We start from the raw sequence: 24,188 nt of genomic DNA, 5'->3' as shown, positions 1-24,188 counted from the left end.
ACATGATAAGTGTATTCCAATACAAGTGTATTCCATATCTATGATGCTCTTGTTGTTATATGAGCATTAAGGAATGGCACCCTTCCCAAATACTATTTTTCATCCTAGTTTCATTATATGAACCCCTATTAACATCACACATTGTCTTGAGTTTGAGTCCCCCTATATCTTTCAGGAGGCAGCCGTATTAGTAGTTTGGTGGCAGGGGTTCCATAAACCGAAACAACAACAAATTTAAAGAAACAAATTCCAAGTATCTTTCATTTCCTAGTAATCCCCAGCAAACCGAAACAACAACAAATTCAAATAAATAAATTCTAAAGTGTGCTCCAACAGAGATGGTAGAGATGAAATGAGCCAATATGAAATGCAATAAACCATACCATTTTAGAGAATCCAATGCAACACTAAAATTGCCCAATCACAAAATGCCAAAATAGAGAATCAATGACAGATGAAATCACAAATTTCAGATCATGGAACCCAATCAAATACCAAGCAAATATGTGGATACACCATAAATCTACCATACCATTTCATCCTCAAAAGAACAAAAATAAAAATAAATAAATAACAAAGTATTTATCCAAATCGGACAACCAGATTTCTCGTGGTAAATGTTATATAGGGTAGAGCGAAGCCAATTCATGGATGAATTTGTAATGCCTTCTGGACGATTCGTGGAGCCAAGTCGAGAATGCGACTGCTGGAGAGAAGGGGACGCTACGGGCTGGGAAAGAATGAGATGAAAATCTCTTGCGGGTTGAAGAAGAAAGGGGCGAAGATAGAATAACAGAGAAGAGGGATAGAAGAGCGAGGAAGAGAAAATAATTGTTGAAGACGATGGCTTTTGGCTAGAGAATGCGACCGCTGGAGAGAAGGCAACGCTGCTGGCTGGGAAAGAATGGGGCTGAAGGAAAATCTCTTGCGGAGAAGAAAGGGGCGAAGACAGTTTCAGGAGAAAGAAGAAAAAAATAGATGAAATGAAGGTTTTGAGATGAAGAAGAAAAAAATCGAGGGAAGGAGATGGAAATAGCGGGAGGTAGAGAAATGATAAAATATTAGTTTGGTATGTATACAATCCCTCTCCATACTTGGCGAGTTGCTAACATTTACTGTAGCAGATATGTTAAACTTAACATGTTTAACTAGTCCAATGCTGGATGTTTTCTTCATATTCCCTTTTAATTTGAACTTGCATTGACAAATGACTAGATGCTCTTACAGTACCAAAGGTCACCATGTTGATCAAATATTTAAATGTCCAAACAAGTAGGAAGTAAGTACTATACTTTATTATCACGTGACATATAATAATTAGAACTTAATTACTTATAAAAAAAAATATAATAGTACTAGTTTCATCAATAGACCATCATATATATGACTATATATATATATATATATATATATATATATGATCATGACATGCATATATACATTAACCTTGCCAAAACTATGTACCTTTTTCGTACACCAAGCGCCAAAAGTTGAAAAATAAAAAAATAAATCAGTACATCATATTATGATTTGCATGAATTATTGGTTTGATGAAAACATCATGACTTCATGACAACTTGAAATAATAATCTAAGAAAAGCGCCTAAGTAAGTACTCATGTCTGGACTTATATTCTATAGTGATTAGTCGATGTTACATTAATTAGACTGATCTATCGAAATGATTATACTGCGAGAACTAATAATTATTTTTTCCGAATAACGTGATCGATGTCTCAAAATTTATTATATACGTTCCTTTTTTTAGAGTTGAGAAATATTACCAATTAATTGTACTTAATTGGTATAAGTATTTGCATTTTATATTACAACGATCTTATAAATTATTTAAGAGCTATTATTTCATGCATAGAAACTACATATATATTTCCTTATACTTATAAAAAGCGTCTATCGCCCAATGAATAATATGAACATTACTCTTATTTTACACTTTTATTCTTCTTCCCTACATCCTCACATCAATACTCTTAACAAAATCATCACAAAATATCACAACAGATTACAAAATCACCACACAAAATATCACAAAATCATCGCAACAAAGTATAGGGTAGTCACAGGAGGAAGGAGAGCTCGATGGTGGTGGTGTGGTGGGGTGGGACAACGTACGATAGCGGTATGGTGGAGAAACCGTGTGAGACCCATTTGGGAGCTGAGGGAGTCGGGGAGACGAAGGCTGCCATGGGGGCTTCGACGGTGGCTTGGGTCCATGAGGGTGGTTGCCGGATGAAGAGTAGCTCGATGGTGGTGGAACGGTGGCCTAGGGATGGCATATGATGGCGCTATGGTGGAGAAAACGTGTAAGACCCATTCGACAAAAGGAGTTGTGGGGAGAATAGGGCTGCTGTGGGGGTTTCGACGATGGCTTGGATCCATGGTAGTGGTCGCTGACGTGAGAGGGAGCTGCTAGTAGCCGACGGTGGATGGGTTGCTTGGAGAGGAAGAATCAACTAAAGGGGGGTTGCGCGCGCGCGCGAGAGAGAGAGAGAGAGAGAGAGAGAGAGAGAGAGAGAGAGATGGGGGCTGGGCTGCGCACGGTTAAAGGCTGAAAGGAAAATGGATTGGGCTAACCAGACAAATGTAATCATTGAAATCCAAAATATTAAAACAAAAACAAAAATATTTAATCATACATATTATGAAGCCTAAACTGGACACATAATTGGTGACCCAGGTTTGAGTTCAATATGGCATTTCAGATAAACTTTGAATATATAAATATTTTTGCATAATTGTGTTTTAGATAGAAAGAAGAGTGTGTTATTGCTTTCAATTAGTATATCATATATACAAACAGCCAAATAAAGCAAATGAGTGCTTGACTATGCAAATGAGAATGAATTATTTTATTACACAACATAAAAGTAGAGAAAAATTGTTCATCTGATTTAAGTACTGGGAGACTGTGGGAGTGAAGAAATGTGAATGAAACAACAATAAGCATGCTGGTTTTGCAATGAAAATGTGTCTTTGGCATAATGCGTTTGGATGTTGAACTGAGTTGAGTTGAGATGATAAAATATTGTTAGAATATTATTATTATTTACTATTATTATTTTGGGATTTGAAAAAGTTGAATTTTTTATTATATTTTGTGTTAAAATTTGTAATGATGAGTTGAAATAAGTTGAGATGATTTTAGGTTCCAAACGACAACTAGGCTGCTGCCCAACAATGACTGCTGAGCATGCCGCCTAACACAAATTTATATTTGTATTTTTTTTCTTCTTTTTCTTTTCATATTTATTTAATATTTATTTAAATATTTTTGAAAAATAGAAAAAAAAATCATCAATACATTAAAAATCACTTCCTCAATTATAGTAAAAAAAATTTAAATACATGAGCAGTCAAAATAAGGGGGCAAACTCAGGCGGCATACTAGTATTTTCCATTAAAAATACATGTAGTACACCATGTAACTGTAGGTTGTAACTTGAATGAGCTATATTATCCTCATTTATCTGTGTTTTTTTCTTGTACACTAAATGTTTATATTTTTTAACGATTTATTTTATAGTAATATAGGACAAACGTGCCTCGCACGTAGCTCCACTGCTAGTATATATAATATATATATGTAATGCTATACACCACACTCTCATTCTATTTTGATCATACTAAATAATATGTGATACATTTATCACTATTAGATGATAAAGAAACATACAAAAAATATTCATTTAATAGTGATAAATGTGCTAGATAATCTTACTTAATGAGATAAAAGTAAGATGATAGTATGATTTATAAAATTTTCATATATATATATATATATATATATATTTTTTTTCTTCTGATTTGAGTGAATACATGAACTGCATGCCTATAAATTAATAAACAAGCAGCATATGAACATACTTGACGTTAAACAAAGGGTTACGCCATTGATAATGACACGTGCGTACAAGATCAGGCTGCTAGCTAGGCTACTTGATAATATTGTTATTTCAGGCTTTGACTGTTAGCCCCTATATATGCACGAGCTTATTACTAATTCAAGCGTACTACGTACTACATCATGACTACGTACGTACAAAATTAATTAAAAAAAATCACACAACTATATATTATATATTTATTTAATTTAATCCAAGATTATATTAATAAATGAATCGCCATAGGAAAAAGCTCCTTGCAGCTGGTATTTTACTTGGGAAACGTTGAACTGAATCGTTCTAATTTCATAGTCTAATCTTGTGATAATAATAAAATAAAAGTGGGATCAGCTGCTATGTGGTTTGGGTACATACTGTTGACATTTTAGGCATGACTACTGCGTATTGGAGGGGGACAGATAGATAATTAAGCATGCACTGGGATTTGAATATTAATTTTATGCCAAGTTTGAAAATACGTACACTACTTAATTTGTTTAATTTTTGTGTATAAGAAGGGAGGCCGTGCGGTAAAGAGTTGAGGGTCAGTAGTTATATATGTTTCTCAAGCAAAGCTAGCAAGCTGCAGGGAATTAAGGCATGACGTTGAAAATGCCTACCCCTTCATGTGTTGTAGGTTTAGAAGAAAGGAGTTTTGAATCTGTTGTTGCCCACCAGATGATCAGCCAAGATCATCAGGCCGCCGCTAGACAGGTACTACATACTTATATGAAAGCTTAATTTATCCCTAGCTATATAGCATCTTCTGAATGAATGAATCCCAGGTTTCTGGGTTAATTTTTTTATAATTCCTACGTCCTACGTCAATCTTAATGTATATATATGTTCTTGTGATCATCATCAGCATCAGCATCATGATCATGATCATGTATATATATATACAGCGCGCCCATTTTCCAACTCGATCAGTTTAGCCCTCAAAGTATATATAACTTATTTCATGAATTTAGATAGTACTGATCATGAAGTTTTGACAACAGTACCTAGTGATCATGTCTTGCTCATGTTATTTCAAATACAAGGAATAAATGGATCAGAAATTATGTAAAACGTACACCTAGTACTACTTGGAAACCACGATATTTTCTGCTGTTTTTATATTTTTAAAAAAATTAGATTTGCAAGATCATCATGATCATCATCATCGTCATGATCACATAACCAGCTAATTATTGTCTGGTTTTGATGGTAAGACAGAATTCATCATGACTACATGATATAGTACCCTCGAATTCTATTTTAGGTTCAAAGCAGAAGAGAATTGCATGAGGTGATCAGTAACTTGAACCAATCTTCACCCGGCTGTAAGATCAACTGGGGAATTAATGGCAAAGATATAGTATATTAATAGTTTACAGTAGCAGTATTAGGAACTTGTTCCTCCAACTCATGTTATAATCATTTCTCCTCCTTTCATCTCGATCTGTCATGTCTTAGATAGAAAGATTTTCTTTTTCATTTTATTATTTTTAATTAAATCGAATGATATAACACGTTACGTTTTAATTAAATGATTTAACAGCTTGATAATTGATGATCGAAATAAAAATTAATTAAAATATGACATATTAATTGAAGTCAATGCACACTTTTTTCTGAAAATGATAAGATCAACGAACCAAGTCAAACGTCTAAAAAGTCACAGTGATGTGCACATGAGGAGTTGTTCGATCCGGGGATCATATGCATGCAAGCGCGCAGTACCTTTTTTCCCTTTGATTGACCGACAATAGCCAATAGGGCTGCATTCCAATTACCACTTGCTGATTTCATAAATCATAATACAGAAGACCAAGAAGGAAGACCAAGAAAAATAAAATTATTTATTTATATTTCTAAAGAGAAGCTTTTTTTATTTTCAAGAGCTAGCGTTGGGAGGTTAAATTTTTTATGGTAATTAGTCCCTCTGATCATTTTCTTTCTTTCATATATATTGGAATTTTTGTTTAATATATATTCAATCTATATATGCTCTTAAAACATTATTTGTGGGAATATATGTCGGAATGCGAGTATTTAAAAATATTATATTATTTCATTTGAGTAGTACTGATTGAAATAATAGAAATAAAATTATATATAAACCCACAAGTTTAATTAAGTTTTAGGGTCAAATCGAACGAGTGTTTTTCGGTGTGTGAGTGTTTCTTATTGGGTGTGAGGTGTAGGATAATGAATAATAACTTATAAGAAGTATTTTTCTATATATATATATATATATATATATATATATATATATATATATATATATATGGTGCGAGGGTTTCTCATAGATGAATTTTTATTTTCAATTTCTAGTTTTTTTAATATATATAAAATTGGATTTTTTTGACATTACCCTTTTGTGTGTGTGTGTATATTCCATGTTAACAAAATAAAAGAACCACTTACATGATTATTATTTTTTTTCTAGAACATTGAACTTGAATCTGCCAAAGCTGAAATGGGAGAGGTCAAAGAAGAAAATGAAAGATTAAAAATGATGTTAGATAAAATAGAGAAGGATTATCAATCTCTACAATTGTGTTTCTTTGATATCATTAAACAAGAAGCTTCGAAGAGATGTACAGAGTCAGCTCCCTCACATGAACAAATTGATCAAGAATCTGATCAATTAGTATCTCTTTGTCTCGGAAGAAGTACTCCAAGTCATGAGCTGAAAAGAGACGAGAAAGGTTGCAACAACCCTTGTAATAGCAAGACTATTAAAGATTTAGAATGGAAGTACAACCATAATATTGGATGGGAGTCTACGGAGCAGCTTGCTTCTTCTGATCCAAGCTCAAAAGAGCCAAATAAACAAATTGTAGAAGCTGGAGACACATGGCTACCAAGTAAAACTCTAAAAACAATGAGAAATGGAGATGACGAAATTTCACAACAAACCCATGTGAAGAGAGCTAGGGTTTCTGTGAGAGCTAGATGTGACACTCCAACGGTTAGTATTTTAATCCATGTCGTTTTTTTTTTCCCTTTTCACTTATGATAATCTGACAAATATTTGATGGAAGCTTGTGAAATTTGGTTATAGATAAATCAATTTTGATAACCTTGATAAAGTGTGATAGATATGTCATTCCTACAGATGAATGATGGATGCCATTGGAGGAAATATGGACAGAAAATATCGAGAGGAAACCCATGCCCTCGAGCATACTATCGTTGCGCAGTTGCACTTGAATGCCCAGTAAGAAAACAGGTATCATCTGTCACAAAATTTGACTTTTGTATAGGGACTAGAGATTTATTTTATGGGCTTACATATGTTTGCAAAACAAATGGTATTCCAAAATGTTTCATGTAATGCATGAAATTAAAGATTCAATACTTCTTTACATGATTGCAGGTACAAAGATGTGCCGAGGACATGTCCATCTTGATCACCACCTATGAAGGAACCCACAACCACCCTCTTCCAATGTCAGCCACAGCTATGGCTTCCGCCACTTCGGCTGCCGCTTCTATGCTATTATCTGGCTCATCTATATCTGAACCTGGCCTCGGTTCAACAACCACTACGATTGCTGCTCCTATACTCAATGCATTTAATCTAAATCTCTTGGATAACTCGGGAGCAAAACGATTTTACGTGCCCAACTCTTCTTTAACGACGCCCCTTTTCCCAACCGTCACTCTGGACCTCACTGCCCCTCCATCTCCTCCACATACTCTTTTTAATAGATCATCTTCAAGCTTTGTTTCAAACCCAAGATTTCTTTCAAGAAGTCTTAGCTTCTCATCCTCAGAACCCACCATACCAACGGGTTGGGACAGTGGATACCATGGTTATACCGCAGTACCCTACAACAAAACCCACACCGGATTCCTAAATCCAGGAAAACAATCCCAACATTTCTACCAATCTTATTTGGAAAAGAACCACCAAGCTTCCTCTCAAGAGTCCATAACTGAAACCTTAACCAAAGCAATTGCGTCAGACCCAACTTTCAGGTCCGCAATTGCATCCACAATTTCATCAATGGTAGGAGGTGGTGCAACCCATGATAACCAAGGTGGAGTAGAGAGATTATGCCAAAAGCCGAAGTGGGGTGAGCCAGTTCAGGCCGTTTATCCTGATCCATCAGCTCAAAATGGGAAAGCATGCCAAACAAGCTACTTCAACAGATTTTCATTGCCATTATCCGTCTCCAAGAGTACTTCTGCATCTTCTCCCACTATTGAGGATCAAATGAACCGACAAGTCTAATATTGCCTCGGATGAGACAATAATGAAAGCTTCCTTCCTTTCACAAAATACCTCCTATACAGGCTCCCCCTCCCCCTCAGTAGTCCCTATACATAAAATATGGGTTGGGCCAACGTTGCCCTGAAACTATAACCGTAAAAGTCAACCTCTGTTCAGAGGTTGTGTTGTTCTTACCTTTGTTTTAATATTAAATAAAATGTAAATCTATTTGACCCAGGTTTTCAAACATCCATACCTCAATGTAGAGAAAGAATCCAATAGCTTATGCCTGCACAAAGTCATATAAAAGGGAACCATCTACTGCTCGAAGTATGGAACCACAAGAAGAACGTATTTTAACCGTGGACTAGATAGTCTAGATTAAGAACCACGACAAATCAACCCAAAAAAATCTCTTGGATCAATTATTAATATCAGTAACTTTATCCTAGAACACAACTTAGCTGGCAATGTCGGGAAACCTCTCCAAGGCAGAACCTTTCAGACCCACCCCTGCAGAGTAAACCTTGGTCCCGTGCACCAGTTTAGAGAACAGTTAGTGAGTGCAAGCTTATTAGGTAATCTAATTATTCCCCTTTTAACTTCAATTACAGTTAATGTTTTGGGGAGAGAGAGAGGGAAGGGGGGGGGGGGTAATGGCTCACAAAAGGACAAAAGGAACTTCATGTGCAGAAATCAACAGATGAATGCTGAACCACGAAACTCAAAACTCCCCACCCCAACAAAAGGGAAATTTTATAGTAACTTATGATACCCAATCCCAAAAAAAAGGTAATTTTTTTCCGGCATCTCTAACTTTAGATGCTACACTTATAAAAAATACTTTAGATGCTACAAAGAAATTGTGCTATAGGAAAAATCATTGATGATCATACATGCTTCTTTCCTCATGAAATCTTGGTAGCTCGTCAGAAGGTCGCCCGCAGAGCTTGTGTGCTTCATATGCCTCTTCCCTCACTTTGCCTTATCCAACAGCCTCCCCAGTCCCCACCATAAAGTTTGAAAGAACGCTCCTCACATCCAAGACCTAATCACAAGCCCTTAGGGGCTCACTGAAAACTAAGTGTAGTTGATTATTATCAACCATAAATACAATATTGTGGGTCCTGCATTCTATTAGCCTTTTTCAGTCAACAATCTCAAGAGAAAATTTGAATTACTGACATTACCAATCCTGAATATGGCCAATTCTTCAGAACATTTTCTTCATGAAACCTTCAGTAGTTCATGAAATGCCTCTTGAGGTATATCAACAGAACCAATGCGCTTCATTCGCTTCTTTCCTTCCTTTTGCTTTTCCAACAACTTCCTCTTCCGAGTAACGTCCCCACCATAACACTTCGCGAGAACATTCTTTCTCAAAGCCGTAATCCTAAAACCAAAGTAGACAGACTCCAGTGAACACTCAAATGTACAAAATTTGTTATCCCAGTGACAACTGAAATCCAATATACAACTTTGAAATGAACACATTTAAAAGAATTTCCACAAATGAAACCCATAAAAACTTACTAAGGAATTAGAATATTACAGCGTCTATAATTGAGTAAAACTTCAAAAAGTTTCGATCCCTTTTTACCATGAAGAATCACCAAAAAATGACACGATAACCTTCAAAAAATTAACAGAACTTACGTCTCCCTTGCAATGATCTTTGATCCAATTGCAGCTTGTATTGTTATCTCAAACATTTGCCTGCTCAAAAGCAGAACATATTTGGCTACTGCAGAAGAAACCGACAGGGAACAAAAAAATACAAAATACAAAATTAACAATTAACAACAAATAGACCGACCTGTCTATGAATTTTTTCAGTTTATCAACCAGTTCACGACCAACACGTTGTGCCTTCAAGGTGTGAACAATGGTTGCCATTGCATCAACTGGTTGTCCATTCAAGAGGATATCGAGTTTCACCAGATCAGATTGTTGATAACTGTTGATTACACACATAAAAACTCATCCATCAAGGGGAAATTAAATTTAAACCTAAATTACTGAATAGCTCATAGATATGGTTGTTTCTTGTCTGCAAGACCTGCTTGTGACATCGACACTCTAACCAAAGCAGTACAGGCCTTACTAGTTATTTTAATCCAGTTTGCTACTAAAAAAATTGCATCACTGCATAGAACTTTCTATGGGACACCAATTAGCATATTTTACTCTTTGGAGTATTTACCATCTGGGGTTTGTTATGGGGGTGGGTTGCATGCAGGAGCTACGAGAGAGGATCAAAACTTACTCAGCGTCCTCATAATCAAACGATGCATATCCTGATGTTATACTTTTCAGTTCATTGTAAAAGTCAACAACAATTTCCCTCAAAGGCAAGCGATACTTCATAAATGCCCGCTGACTGCATGAATTAAACTCATATCAATATTCCAACTATGAATGAGTTTGCCTATAATTAGTTGGACAATCTAAAAAAGAAAAAATTGATTAACAACAGCATCAAGGCCTAATAACAACATATACGAGAAAAAGCATACAGTGGCTTGTCTTTTGATAAAACCAATTCACTAAATTTCAAGTAGAAATGAAGAAAAGAGAGAATGAGGCAACATAGCACAACAAAAATATTTAAGAGGCAACCCTTGAATATAACAAAAAAAGAGAGAACATTTTGTATTGCACATTCTGCTAACCATACAAACACTTAGCCACAGAGGATAACTAGCGCATGATTTAAGACCAGTTTTGGCACAAAAGTTACCTATCAATGAATGTGTACTCCAACTGCTGCCCTCTCCTCTCAGAACATAGGGTAATAACAGCCCCCACATACCTTCAATGGACAACGGATGAAGACAGGATAATATACACTTTGCATGTAGCCAAAAAATAACTATGTCGAGGGAATATGAGAGCTTACTCACTAGGAATGATAATTGTAGCTAGTACAGTAGGTTCCCAACAAGCTGTAACACGTAGCTTGGAATTCGAGGGCAATGCAGCAGGATTCTGTACTTCAACCTTGCTAGAACAGGGACAAGATAAAATTTTTAATAATGTGTATGGTAACGCTATCTCACAAACACAAGATCACAATACATACCTTTCATCAGAAAACTCAAAAATATAAGGAACAGTTGGAACAGTAGAAATAACATGAGCTCCATACTCCTGTTATTGCATAAAAGAACATGTGTTCTCAATAGCTATAACAGAGAAAAAAAAAAAGCGAAGAAGAAAAGGATGGATAACACTAAGCAGGGTACAACTAAAAATTATGAAAATAAACAAATATCATGTTAAATAACCAGAACTAATAGTCAACCATGTTGAGCAGACGAATGAAACAGATTTGGTCAATTAAAAAAATTCAATCTGGACATTCTAGAACCTCAATAAAGTATCACTTAGAAACTCTGAATGCCATTTTCTATATATTATACTCTTCCATAGTAGTCAGTATCTCTCACAAGGGGTGGTGGACAATATCAATCATCTAGCAGGTTTGTTAGGGTGCAAAGTGGTCTCTCTTCCTATGAAATACCTCAGTCTTCCCTTGGGAGCCCTTTCAAAGCAAAGAACATTTGGGATGGCGTTGTAGAGAAGGTAGAAAAAAGACTGGCGGGTTGGAAGTGACTCTACTTATCAAAAGGGGGGAGACTTACCCTCATCAAAGGTACCCTCTCCAATCTTCCTACATATTTTCTATCCTTGTTCCCTTTACTGGTGGGAGTGGCCAATTAGATTGAGAAAATGTGTAGCGCTTTCTTGTGGGGTGGTATGTGGGAAGAACATAAATTTCATCTAGTGAGTTGGCAAAAGGTGTGCTGTCCGAAGGAGTTGGGAGGCTTGAGGGTACACAACTTGCCCTTTTTTAACAAAGCCCTCTTGGGGAAGTGGTTGTGGAGATTTCAATTGGAAGAAGACTGACTGTGGAGAGTGGTTATTGATTGGAAGTATGGTTGTGATGGGGGGTTGGTGTTCCAAGGAGGGCAGGAATACCTATGGTGTGAGCCTTTGGAAATTTATTAGAAAGGGGTGGGAGGAGTTTGTAAAACACACTAATTTTGAGGTGGGAGAGGGGACAAGAATCAGTTTTTGGTTTGATGTATGGTGTGGCGAGAGTGCTCTATTTATTGCTTTTCCAGGTGCTTTCAGATTGGCTGAAAATCAGCAGGCCGTTGTTTCAAATGTAATGTGCCGTGCCAATGGCATGTTCTGTGGAATATGATCTTATCCAGAAATGTGCAGGACTGGGAAGTGGACGAAATAGCAGGATTTTACAGCCTTTTATATTCCAAGAAGATAGGAAGAAACGGGAGGGACAGAATGCTGTGGAAACATTCGGGGCGAAATTTTTTTTCTGTTTAGTCCTTCTACAAAGAGCTGGCAGCCCATCAGCCCATTCGGTTTCCTTGGAAAGGTATTTGGAGATTTCCCGCACCCCCTAAAGTCGCATTTTTTGCTTGGACTGCTGCTTTGGGAAAGATTTTGACGGCTGACAATCTAAGGAAATGCGGGATGATTGTGATGGAGTGGTGTTACATGTGTAAAAGCAATGGTGAATCAATTGAGCACCTTTTCCTACATTGTGAGGTGGCAAGGGAGCTATGGGCAGGTATTTTCAGCCGTGCGGGGTTGTCTTGGGTCATGCCTAAGAGTGTGGTGGAACTTTTAGCATGTTGGAACAGGCATCATCATTGTCCTCAACTGGCAACGACATGGAGGATGGTTCCTTTGTGCCTATTGTGGTGTATATGGACGGAACGCAACAAGAGGTGCTTCAACAAAAAGGACAGGAATGTGGGGGAGTTATGGAACTTTTTTTGTGTTTTCTTTAGTTCAATGGTTTGCTGCTATTGTACTAAAGGGAGGGAATGTTCATGAGTTCTTGTTTTCTTTTCAGCTTTCTAGAATGTAATTAGGAGTCTCTTTTGTATACTTCCTATGTACATGGGCGTTGCCTAGTTTCATTCAATCAATAAAATTTCTTACTTATCAAAAAAAAGAATAACCCAACATGTTTTTTTGGTTTTTGATTATAAAAAACAAGGGAAAAATCACCTGTTCAAGCCGCTGATGGAAAACATCCATGTGAAGTAAGCCTAAGAAACCACACCTGCAGATAGTATACAGCATGCACACAAGAAACTTACTCCTTTAAGAGTTCAAATTTCAAATGGTATGAGCATAATCTTCATTTAGAAAATAAAAGAAACAAGTCATTTAATAGTGGATGCCACACCTAAAACCCAGACCTAGTGCAGTGCTACTCTCTTTGGAAATGGAGACGCTAGCATCATTGCATGTCAGTCTCTCTATTGCATGATTGAGCGCTTCAAAATCAGATCCATCAGCCGGATAAAGACCAGAGAAGACCATATGTTTTGCAGGCTTGAATCCTACATTTTGGAAGCATACAAAAGCACAAATCCATAAGGAAGGTGTCAGGACCCGGAAAACAAGACTACCAAAGTGTAAAACTGACACAGCCATTAAGGGGTGTGTTCATGTTTTCTCAGCATGCGCTGATGGCTTCAAAATGTGAGCCCTTATGTGAAGGTTTCAGTTTAGACTCCTGTAGTGGACCTGTGGATCTTTGAGTTCAATTCTTCTCAAAATGTGCAGCCTAGTTGCAAATAGCAACAAGAAGTGCATGAAAAAAGGAAAAGACACCTTCAACACACACAGAAAAAGAGGGAATAAAATACAGCTATATATATATATATCTATATATACCTGCAAGTGGCTCTACAATGCTTCGACTATAATAAAGAGTGTCTCCAACACGAGCCTCTTTGGTTGAACGCATTCCACTCACAACATATCCCACTTGTCCAGTATGAAGGACTCCAGTGGGGGTGAGTTCAGGATGCATGATCCCAACATCCAAAACTTCATAAGCTTGGCCAGTTGCTACAGATGAAATCTTATCCCCCTTATGCAGCATACCATCAACAACTGCAACATGGCATATTACTCCTTTGTATTCATCATAATACGAATCCAATAAAAGCATACGCAAAGGTGAAGTACTCTTCCCAGGAGGAGGAGGAATGCGCTCTATAACTGCTGGAAGGACTTGCTCCAGACCCTGCCCCGTTTTAGCAGATGTTAAAAGAGCATCTATAGGGTCAAGATCAAACATTGATTTCAGCTGAGCTTTAACCCGTTCAGGATCGGCAGTTGGCTGGTCAATCTTATTTATGACAGGTATTATTGTCAGGTTGGATTCAAAGGCAAGATAAAAGTTAGCAACAGTTTGCGCTTGAACACCTTGCGCAGCATCAACAACCAAAAGAACACCCTGGCAAGCTGCTAGGGATCTTGATACTTCATAGCTGAAATCCACATGACCTGGTGTGTCTATCAGATTTAGTAGAAAACTTGCTTGGTCTTGCATATCACTTGCGTTGGTACCATGAAAATTGTGATTGTAAAACATGGTTGCTGTCTGAGCTTTTACCGTAATTCCCCGTTCTCTCTCTACCTATTACAATCCAGATTTCCTAAATAAGTAGCAAATAGAATACAGATCAAGTAATACAACATTGCCTGTATTGCAATTACTGAATACAAACCGACAAGAGCTTTGCCAACATTACCTCAAGCTTACATAACTACTCGAGACACACAATATTTTACAGACACAAATTTCGCAAATGCAGCCTATAGAAAACCAAGATTTCCCAGTATTTCTTATTAACGGGTTGTCTTATTGCTCTGTGGAAGCAATATATTCTTTTGGCGGCGTAAGACAGATTCATCATCCTTACAACCTAAAGAATAATTACTTATTAAAAAAAAAAAAAACAACCTAAAGAATAATTATGAGCTTCGAAACACACCCATTATGCCAAGAAAAACCAATTCATAAACCTCTTTTATTTTATATTCTATAAGCAAGCAAAACATAAACTTCACCCATCAAAAGTAAGTACCATGTATTATTTCTTTCTTTTTTATTTTTCAATGATAGATAAAGTACGATATACTCAGAGCAATAAACATTCCAGCGAAAACCCAATTCATGTTTCTTCGCAAATAATTCGTAAAATTTTCATATACCTGCAACTTGTCGAGGTACTGAGGCTGACCATGGCCCCTCTTAATGGTCCCAGTGAGCTCCAAAAGCCGGTCAGCGAGCGTAGACTTGCCGTGGTCAACGTGCGCGATAATGGAAAAGTTTCTGATCCTCTCGGAAGGGTACTGGCTCAAATCTATGGCATTCTCTTCGCTATTTTGGCGAGATTGAGAGGTGAATCCATGGCTCAAACCAAAATGCTTGTTATTTAGTCTGGTGCATAACGGGTTGTCTTTGAATATCGATGAAAATGGGCCATATTTAGAGGGAGTATGTGCCAGAGATAGGTATTTGAGTGGCGTTAGGGTCTTTGAAGCTCTGCTCAGAGAAACCATCTTGAGGGGGTTTAGGAGCTCTGGAAGAGAAACGAGCGCTCCCTCCTCTCCTGGCGACAAAGCTAAACTCAGATGCTGTTGAGACTGAACGGCAACGTTTTGTTTTGGGTGTGCTAGTAATATGGGCCGTAGGGACTCTGAACTTGACCCAAATAAAACTTCTGGTTGGGTTGGGCTCATGCCCTCTCCACAACTCTTATTTATCATTTCTCGGTCATTAATACTCTTGCCCAATGAGTTTGATGCATTTATTTCTTCTGCAATAAAAAAAAATATTTTTTATGAGAAAAAAATAATGAGGTTGTGTCCTCTTAAGAAAAAAAAATTTGTGTGAAATTTTAACCTTTTTAGATGAAACTGAAATGAATATAAGAGTTTGATAATTGTTGTGAGATAATTACAATTATAAAAAAAAAATTAAAATAGAAAAATAATATTTACAGTCATGAAATGTGTAATTACTGAACAATCATTTTTTAAAAAAGTGAATAAATAAGAATTCACATGAAAAAAAATTTTAATTTTTTAATAGTGGACCTTTCTTTTTTTCAAAATGATTATACAATTCTTGCGTACTCTACGACTGTATGTAATATTACTCATTAAAATATAAATATTATTGAAGTCATAGTTATTGATATGACATGCTTATACATCAATACTATATTTAATATGAGGAAATTAACTTTTTCTCGAGCAATTTACTTGGGATGACATATATATATGTCCCTTGTTTTGTTTGGCCTGGATGAAAATCTCAATGCGTTGGTCAATCGACTTCATGCATGACCGACATATTTTTTTTATTTTTTATTTTTTATTTTTTGGGAGCAAAGACTGAGGTGGATTATTGGTTGCTTGGCCATAAGTTAAGACAAGGAAATAAAAGAATCATGCGTGCCGTCCCAAAACCCATGTTATCCACTCTCGACTTTACTTACTCCCCTACATACAGAAAAGGCGACTTTTGGGGTTTCAATTCCAATACATAGGCCAAATTAACATTATCTTAACCCACTTTTAAAACGCTTACCCACTCTAGAGTGGGTGACTAATTAAAAGCAGAAGACATCATGGTGCACTTGGTAGATGGTCACAATCAGGTTGTCCCCATTTGCCACCTAGCTAGCTATTTTGTTTGCTTCAGTGTTTAATTCTTTGGCCACCTTTGTCCATTGTCATATTACCTTCCTCTATTAACTTTGTGGGTAAATCTGTGCTGTCTGTTTAGGGTGTCGGTGGCTCTTCTACTTCTAGTTCTAGTAGAGATGCCAACTTTTCTAGAAAAACATAAATCTTAATGAGTTATCCCAACAACCCATCTCGGATACATATAGTTAGCATAAATGTGTATCTTTTCTTGCGTGACTGATCTGTAATTAATGACTGAAAATAATATAAAGAATGAACTGTTTCAATAATTATCTTTTCTTTTTTTTTTTAATTTTATTTAGAGGAGAGGTTTCAAATTCTAAACTTCCATTTTAGAAGTTAGAAGTTATGCCAATCAAATTACAGACCTTTAACTAACAATTACCTTCTCGAGAACTAATTAAGATCACATCATTCAAATTCTTATTTTTTTTTTCTTTGAAGAACTGTTTTTTGTTATTTTGTATGATTGTTGGATATCCTTACCTCTTTTGTGCATTTTCGTTAGCATGAAGCAATCTAATTATCTAGAAAAAAAAAAACAAAAACAAAAGAAATCGAACTTTTCCATGTGGTCCCTGTCCGGAAAGCATAACTTTTTCTAATTTATAAGGTTGTCTCATCTCTCTTTGGCAATTAACCATCTCAGCCGTTGGACTAGTGAAATGGCTTGAAGATAAACCGTCTACTTCCTTAAGAATTTCATTTATTACTATCAACTAAGCAACTATTAACAATGGTTAGATTCGCTACCATTTATTAACTCGGAACCGGTTTGAGTTGTGGCTGGTTAATTATTGTTCACGAGTATCGTGATTTAGGATATAGAGAGGTAAGTGATGGATGCAGATTCATCGGATTCTGTTGTAGTTGGAACTTAATCCAAGTTGATCCCATTAAAAATTACAACATTATGTTATTATTTATGTCAATTAATATAAGTTTCATAATTTAATGACACTTGAATTTTTATCTTTTTAATCAAGAATGAGGTAATGATGGAAGAATATCATAGGTTTGATGTATTTCTGCTGCAGCTTTATTTACCCACTTTTTTTTTTTTACACCAAAAAAAGGAGAAAAATTTCAGTTCACTTAGAAAGTTGAAACAGAGAGAAAAAGCGAGAGATTCTTTTTCTACATATACTCTCCTTCCTCTCTACAAACATTTCCTGAACCATTCCATTTCTCTAACCGTTACCGTTCTCTGTTTCTCAGGTGCGTCTCGGACACGAGCCTCAATTATCGTAACCACTTTGATTTTGCTTTCCATACATCTGTCGATAAACTCTATGTAGTAACATTTCTGCGTATGCATTTATGTGGGAACTCAGAGAAAGAAACTATACATGTACGTGGCAAAGTTTTGGTTTGTGCTGATGTTATTTTGTTTCAGAGTTTGGTGGGTTCAATCAATATACATTTGTTTGATTTGAGACTTTAGTCTCTGCGTTATATGTTGATTGTTATATTGTTTTCTGTCTTTGTTTGTGAGCGCTGTTCTTCCGAGGCTAATTCTAGCGCTTGTATGGTATTTACGTGGTGGAGTCTGGGTCGGTGGATTGCTTTTTTTTTTTTTCCTTTAATTTTGTGTTGGGGGGGAGGGTGAATTAGACTGCGAAAGATTCTTTATTTTGCATTTATGTTTGTAGTAATTTGTTTTCAAAGGTTTAATTTATTCGAATGTTACTTTTTGAATGCGAATATAAGTGAATTGCGGTTACAGCTTTGTGTTGAAAGTTCTCATTTTCAAGAGGGGCACTTTATAGTGTGAGGTAAGGAATTTGTGTGTTTTCGTCTTCTGGTGAGGCTATGTGGGGGCTCGTACTGACCGCTTGGATTAGATTGGGAGGGATGATATAATTTCCGATTTTTTAATTTTTTGGTTCAGCATAGAACTTCTTGTAATTTTTCCCTTGTGGATATGTTTTTTGAGCTTTAACTTGTGCAAACCATGCAGGACTAGAAATACAGGTTCAGTTTATTTGATACAGGCCTTGTTGCAATGGGAAGATCTCCAGGAAAGTGGATCAAAACCATACTTTTTGGGAAGAAACCATCGAAATCTAGCTTTCTGAAGGTGTTTAATTATTGCCTTGTAGTATTCCATTGCTATCCATGGTTGTGATCTGACTCTCTCTCTCTTTGCATCCATGCTTGTGTGCATGCTTTGACCTATCCTGTCTTTGTAGGGCCATCATATTAGTTACCGATATGAGAGGGTGTATGTGAAGCATCATACATGTTAGAGCAACACTTCATTACATGTTATTTATTCTTGGACCATGAACTTCATGATTTTTAGACTTCATCCTTGTGATGTCACAACACCGTACAGTCTAAGATCTCATGCCTTGGGACGATTTGAGATCTGTTACATTATCTAAAGGCATAGTTATTGAATGCGGATTTTAGCCCATCTGGAGGTTCATTTGGCTAAGTATCAATGTCTTGCAACTATATCCTATTTCTGATTGTTGGTTCGAAGTTTAGAAGTTTATGTGAGGTTTGCATTATGTATTTGTATTATCTTTCATCCTATTTCTGTTTCTTTAATACTTGAAGTTTGATGCTACATCAATCCTTTCACAGTGAGTTTCACACCCCTTTCTCAATTAGGAGACGTTTGGATTCGAAGATGAGTTGAGATGAGTTGAGATGGATTGTGAATAGTAATGAGATGAGTTGTGAATAGTAGTGAGATTTGTGAGTTAAAGTTGCTGAATAGTAATGAATAGTAGTGAAATGAGTTGAGATGAGCTGAGATTTCTTTCGAATCCAAACGTCTCCTTAGTGGATATAAAATATAGTCTACATTTTGTCAGTTACATGTCACTCTATCGCTGCTTATACATTTTCAAAATTTTGCTAATAATGTTAATTTGGTCTTTGATGCACTCTAAGCAATATCTACTTTGGAACACTCTTAACTTGTAAACCTCATCGCATGTGAAGAGATCTGCAACAGATAAAGAGGCAACCATTGCCTGCAAGGCAGTGTCTGGTGATTTGGCAGCAAATCCCTCTGTAATCTCAGATGTGGTACTTCATACCACTAACAGAATTGAAGAAAAATCAGAAAAGGATGTAGGTGCCCACTTTCCTCATGGTGCACTTGTGTCATTGCCTGGAAAGCGAGGTGCACCTACAGAAGGAACCTTTGGGTTGGATCCACTTGATAGTGCTGAGGTTATCAGGCTTGAGCAAGCTGCTATGAAGGCACAGGCAGCTTTTAGAGGATATTTGGTAATGGTTTCTTGCATGAAATATAAATGAGTATCATCATTGTTTGTTACATGAACAGGAGTTTGAAGCTAATCTGCAGTTCTTCATGGGACTTGTCTCTGTGGTCCTTTGATGCATTATATGCCTCATCTTTTGAATGCATTCACATTCTTTTAATAATATATTAGGGTGTTTAAGCTACTTTCTTTTGATCATTCAGGTCACTTCTGTTACTTTTTAATCAAATTTTATAGTTTGAAATTTGAATAGATGGCGTTCAATATTTGTTTGCTATTGGTTATAATTGTAATGTGTCATGATCAAAATCATGGTTTCAAAGACTTCAAAAACCATCTTGAGAATCATATCTTGGTGAAAACCAAGTGAAAAAAATAATGATGCAATGTGGTGTCATTACTACCGAGGTATATTAAGAACAATCATGATTTGAAAATTGAGATACAAATGCCAAATGCATAAATTTTCGAAGTGTTCCTAGGTTTGAGAAACAGAAAAAAAAAAAGGTGTTTCTGTGTGTGTGACCGCATTAATTTTTGTTTCTCTAGTTAGTGTTTTAGGGGTTTGGGTGGAAGGGAGGCGGGGGTGGGAGAAGATTATTATTATGGATTTGTCTGGGAATTCTGTTGTATTAGGATTTAATTTCAGTTCTTGACATGTATGTGTGCGTATGTTCTTGAAGCATGTTTTCAGTGTGCGCCCGTGCACACAAGTTATTGTGACACTTGGTTTTCTAAGTAGAGGCATGATTTGTTGTGAGAGAATTTTTTTGGTTATATAATAGTTTAAGAAAAATTGAGTTCTCATTATCTGTCTCTGTAACACATTCATAGATTTTCTCTTGCAATCTTTTTTTTATCCCTCCTTGAAGTTAGATTTATGCTGTTAGCTTTAACTGATCTAATTTGAGCATAATTATCCGTGAAGGCTCGCCGGGCATTTCGTGCTCTCAAGGGCATCATAAAACTGCAAGCACTTATTCGTGGGCACTTGGTTAGGAGACAGGCTGTCACAACTTTGCGCTGCCTGCAGGGAATTGTAAAATTGCAGGCGCTTGTTCGTGGTCGAAGAGTCAGACTTTCTGTTTGTGGGCTTGAAGTGCAGAAAAAGTGCAGTCTGGTAAGTTTTCAAATGACACCTAAATTGGTTCCATTTTACCTGCCACTGGTTTTTCTAGATTTCCATATGATCTGAAAGAGTTTCCTGGTTTTCAATTGCACATGTTATTGATTTTTTTTTTTCCTGCATATTCATACTACTCAGCTGAACTCAATGAAGCTTTAATTCCAATTAGTCGGGGTAGGCTGTATGGATCCCTTGGTATTGTGCTCATCATAGAAGAATTCTGAAATTACATTTATTGATGTGTATGGTAAATTTATGGAGTATTCTTTTCTGATAACTTAATATATCTTTTCCCTGTCTGTTTGTGATCTTTATTCAGTAATTTCAGGAACATAAACAAATTCAACTCAACTCAAAGAAGTCGATCTAATATCCCACTTTAAATGCTTACCTTCTGGCATTTTAATCTCAAGATCGTAATGTAAAAAATGCTTTCAGTTTCTTATGTTTTTTTTTTTCTTAAATTTACTTGGATAAGCTCATTTGTTGCTGAGTTTGTATGCAGCGTAGGACCTGATAATCTCTTTGCCAGGATGTTTTGCAGCGTGAGCTTTTTGGATTACATACAACTGCTAGGCCAGATAAGCTGTTATCATATGCTTTTATTTGTAAGGTCTGCATCAATTATTGTTTAGATGCTTTATAATCTTCATATTTTTGTATGATCAGTACATTATTTGCAAATGCAAAATAATATGTTTTCGAGATTCACTTGTTTAAAAAAAAAGGTTTTCAAGAATCATAATCATCTCCTGTGTACTATTTAATCCACTGTCTTCTCAACCTTTTCATACCAATGATATGGAAAGGTAGCATAAGCTACCGTAAATGTGCACTGGTGAGGAAATAAAGAAGCCCTCACACTATTATCATTGCTTTACCCTTCCAAATTGATAGGGACCTAGTAACGCTGGGTCTCTTGCCAGATATAGCTCAAGCTGCAGAGTTTAAGTGAGCTTTTTAATCTTAATTTCTAAATATTCATATAAAAAATAACTTTAAGAAATTAAAACAAACAGTTAAAGCAATAAAATATTCAGCTATTACAGCTTGTGTTGTAGGAGTTGATGGTGTTCAGTGTTTCTTATTGTAGCTCCTTGCTTCATCTTCAACTGTTATGCCCTTGAACCTCTGCTATAATCCACATGAATCAAATTCTGCTTGGAACTGGTTGGAACGCTGGTCGTTGTTTCAATTTTGGGGACCACTTCCACAACCAAAGGGCATTCCCAACTCCAAGTTTCATGGACAGCAGGACAGCATTCAGGCTGGAGAAATTGAACCAATCAGGGTAAAACGAGGTGTACGCAAGGTCCCAACCGAAAAAGTTTACAATTCACTACATCCAACATTGGAGAGTGAGAAGTCCAGACGCAACCTGAGGAAAGCTAGGGTCCATCAAGCTGAATCATTGCAGGAACACCCTCAAAGTGAGCTACATCGGGTAAAAAGAAGTTTGAGAAAAGTTTCACTAGCTCCTGATCGGTCAGAAGCTGTGACTGAGAGGCCGAAGTTAAATATGAGAAAGTTGTTAAGCTCCGAGGCATCTGATGTTCCTCAGAAGAGTGTTGATAACTTCTCTGAGAAAGTAAATGACTCAATAGTTGTAGTTTCCAAAGACGCTGAATTTCGTGAGGTAGAAATACTTCCAAAACCATTGCAAGTGGATGAGATAGTTAATAGGCTGCATCATGATGACCCTACTGGTGAGCTACTTCCTCTGGAAACTGTTGAAAAGATTGATAACACCCCAATGGTGAATGAGGAGCGAATTGTAATGGAAGATCAAACTAGCAAGGAGAACCAAAGCAGAAGAAAGTCTTTCCCTGTAAAACAGCAAAACTCAGAGAATGTTTCACAAAATACTCTGTCTTTGCCAAGCTATATGGCAGCAACCGAGTCTGCCAAGGCAAAACTTAAAGCACAAGGATCCCCGAAGTTTGAACAAGATGGGATTGAAAATGGTTTCACCAGGAGGCATTCTTTGCCAACTTCAGACACTAGTAAATTGATAATGTCGCCCCAGGTGCAGGGGCTAATTCAAGCGAATGGCAAAGGAGGAAGAAAAATTGACAGACCACCATTATCCTCTAAAGATGGTCGAGGTAAGAAGCTGGAGAAGAAGTGCAGTTTTTTCATACTTATTTTGTCTTGGATTAATTGTAGTGAGATTTTTTTTTCTAAAAAAAATAAATCTAAATATGTTTTCAATGTGCACCTCTGTTGTATCCATTTTTTATCACTTATATCTTGTTTGTGCATTGTTGTAAGGGCTGAACGACATTTGGCAGTTTATTGTCTAAAATTTAAATGTCTCTTTACTTTGTAGTGGAAGTTTTAAGCCAACAGAATAGCTTCTATCAAATTCGAAGGAGAAAATTATGTCCTCTCTTTTTTTGCTTTTTTGCATTTTTTCATAAAGGCCACTCAGCTCTTTCTATTTCTGGGGTTGCTGATTTTTATTCGAAAATTTTTCATTAGCTACTGGTTTTCTGTTTCTGAAAGTATTAGTGGATATCTGAATGATGTTAACTATGTTGTGGATTTAAATTTCAGATAAGATGGCAAGGGCAGGGTGGAAAAGGTGAGTTTACTGCTGTCTTTGAGATATCAGAAAATTGTGTGAAAAACCAGTGCGTGTTGGTCCAAGAACCTTTCTAGCATTCCTTCGTGTTTTGTGTGTTTAATGGAATGTAAAGTCTTAGCAGATGTGTTGGCTTAAATTAGTTTCACAGTACGCTCTGTTCTTAATTTTCTGTTCCACCATAGGTTTTATGATGTAAGCAAATTATGCTTTTAACCAAGTTATTAAATTTATCCTTTGTTGGTTATTCTTAGATTGAAAAAGCGTGATAGCACAGTATGCACTGCATGAATATCTTGGAATGGATTTCTTGAAATATTCCTAGTATAAATTTTCTTATCCCCAATCCAATTCTACAGTGTAAAATTTCTGCTTTCTTTTATTTGCTCTAGAATTTTTCCCAGTTTCTTTTCATAATATTCATCTTCCTTTTTGAAATTTTGGCTCCTCAATTTAGTAAAGTTGTTGGCCTGAAGCAAAATGGGCTGAGTTAATCTGATGCTCAAGGTTTGGTGATTCCTCTGTCTGAGTTTTGCACAATTAACCTGTGACAGTCTAGGAAAGCTTCGGGTTCTCTG

At 36.4% G+C, this 24,188-nt stretch overlaps 3 protein-coding genes across 7 annotated transcripts; 2 read left to right on the top strand and 1 right to left on the bottom strand.

Moving 5' to 3' along the window:
• The first annotated feature begins 4,561 nt into the window (after window positions 1-4,561).
• Window positions 4,562-8,227, top strand: LOC109002574 (probable WRKY transcription factor 72). The gene is made up of 4 exons (XM_018980371.2): window positions 4,562-4,615; window positions 6,336-6,860; window positions 7,008-7,121; window positions 7,269-8,227. The coding sequence occupies exons 1-4, from the start codon at window positions 4,580-4,582 to the stop codon at window positions 8,127-8,129; spliced, it is 1,536 nt and encodes a 511-aa protein (XP_018835916.2). The 5' UTR covers window positions 4,562-4,579; the 3' UTR covers window positions 8,130-8,227.
• A 601-nt stretch (window positions 8,228-8,828) lies between these two features.
• On the bottom strand, window positions 8,829-15,578 carry LOC109002596 (translation factor GUF1 homolog, mitochondrial). Its single transcript, XM_018980408.2, has 11 exons — window positions 15,156-15,578; window positions 13,827-14,577; window positions 13,333-13,489; window positions 13,152-13,206; window positions 11,191-11,258; window positions 11,008-11,112; window positions 10,849-10,920; window positions 10,375-10,488; window positions 9,925-10,065; window positions 9,765-9,824; window positions 8,829-9,501 (listed from the first exon to the last, which is right to left on the bottom strand). The coding sequence occupies exons 1-11, from the start codon at window positions 15,504-15,506 to the stop codon at window positions 9,336-9,338; spliced, it is 2,040 nt and encodes a 679-aa protein (XP_018835953.1). The 5' UTR covers window positions 15,507-15,578; the 3' UTR covers window positions 8,829-9,335.
• Window positions 15,579-17,785: 2,207 nt separating this feature from the next.
• LOC109002598 (protein IQ-DOMAIN 31-like) lies at window positions 17,786-23,961 on the top strand. Of its 5 annotated transcripts, none has more exons than XM_018980418.2 (7): window positions 17,786-17,876; window positions 18,619-18,738; window positions 19,614-19,904; window positions 20,829-21,020; window positions 21,571-21,639; window positions 22,120-23,131; window positions 23,583-23,961. In XM_018980418.2, exons 2-7 carry the CDS (start codon window positions 18,664-18,666, stop codon window positions 23,612-23,614), a joined length of 1,671 nt encoding a protein of 556 aa, XP_018835963.1. In that variant the 5' UTR covers window positions 17,786-17,876; window positions 18,619-18,663; the 3' UTR covers window positions 23,615-23,961. The 5 variants fall into 5 exon arrangements, with proteins under 5 accessions (XP_018835963.1, XP_018835958.1, XP_018835960.1 ...); XM_018980413.2 differs by having other exon boundaries at window positions 21,559-21,639; XM_018980415.2 differs by lacking the exon at window positions 17,786-17,876 and adding an exon at window positions 17,877-18,009 and having other exon boundaries at window positions 21,559-21,639.
• The last annotated feature ends 227 nt before the right edge of the window (window positions 23,962-24,188 follow it).

The sequence above is a fragment of the Juglans regia genome, chromosome 10, assembly GCF_001411555.2.
Source record: "Juglans regia cultivar Chandler chromosome 10, Walnut 2.0, whole genome shotgun sequence".
NCBI lineage: Eukaryota > Viridiplantae > Streptophyta > Magnoliopsida > Fagales > Juglandaceae > Juglans > Juglans regia.
Note: the sequence above shows the minus strand (reverse complement) of the source record. Positions and strands in the feature narration are given on the sequence as shown.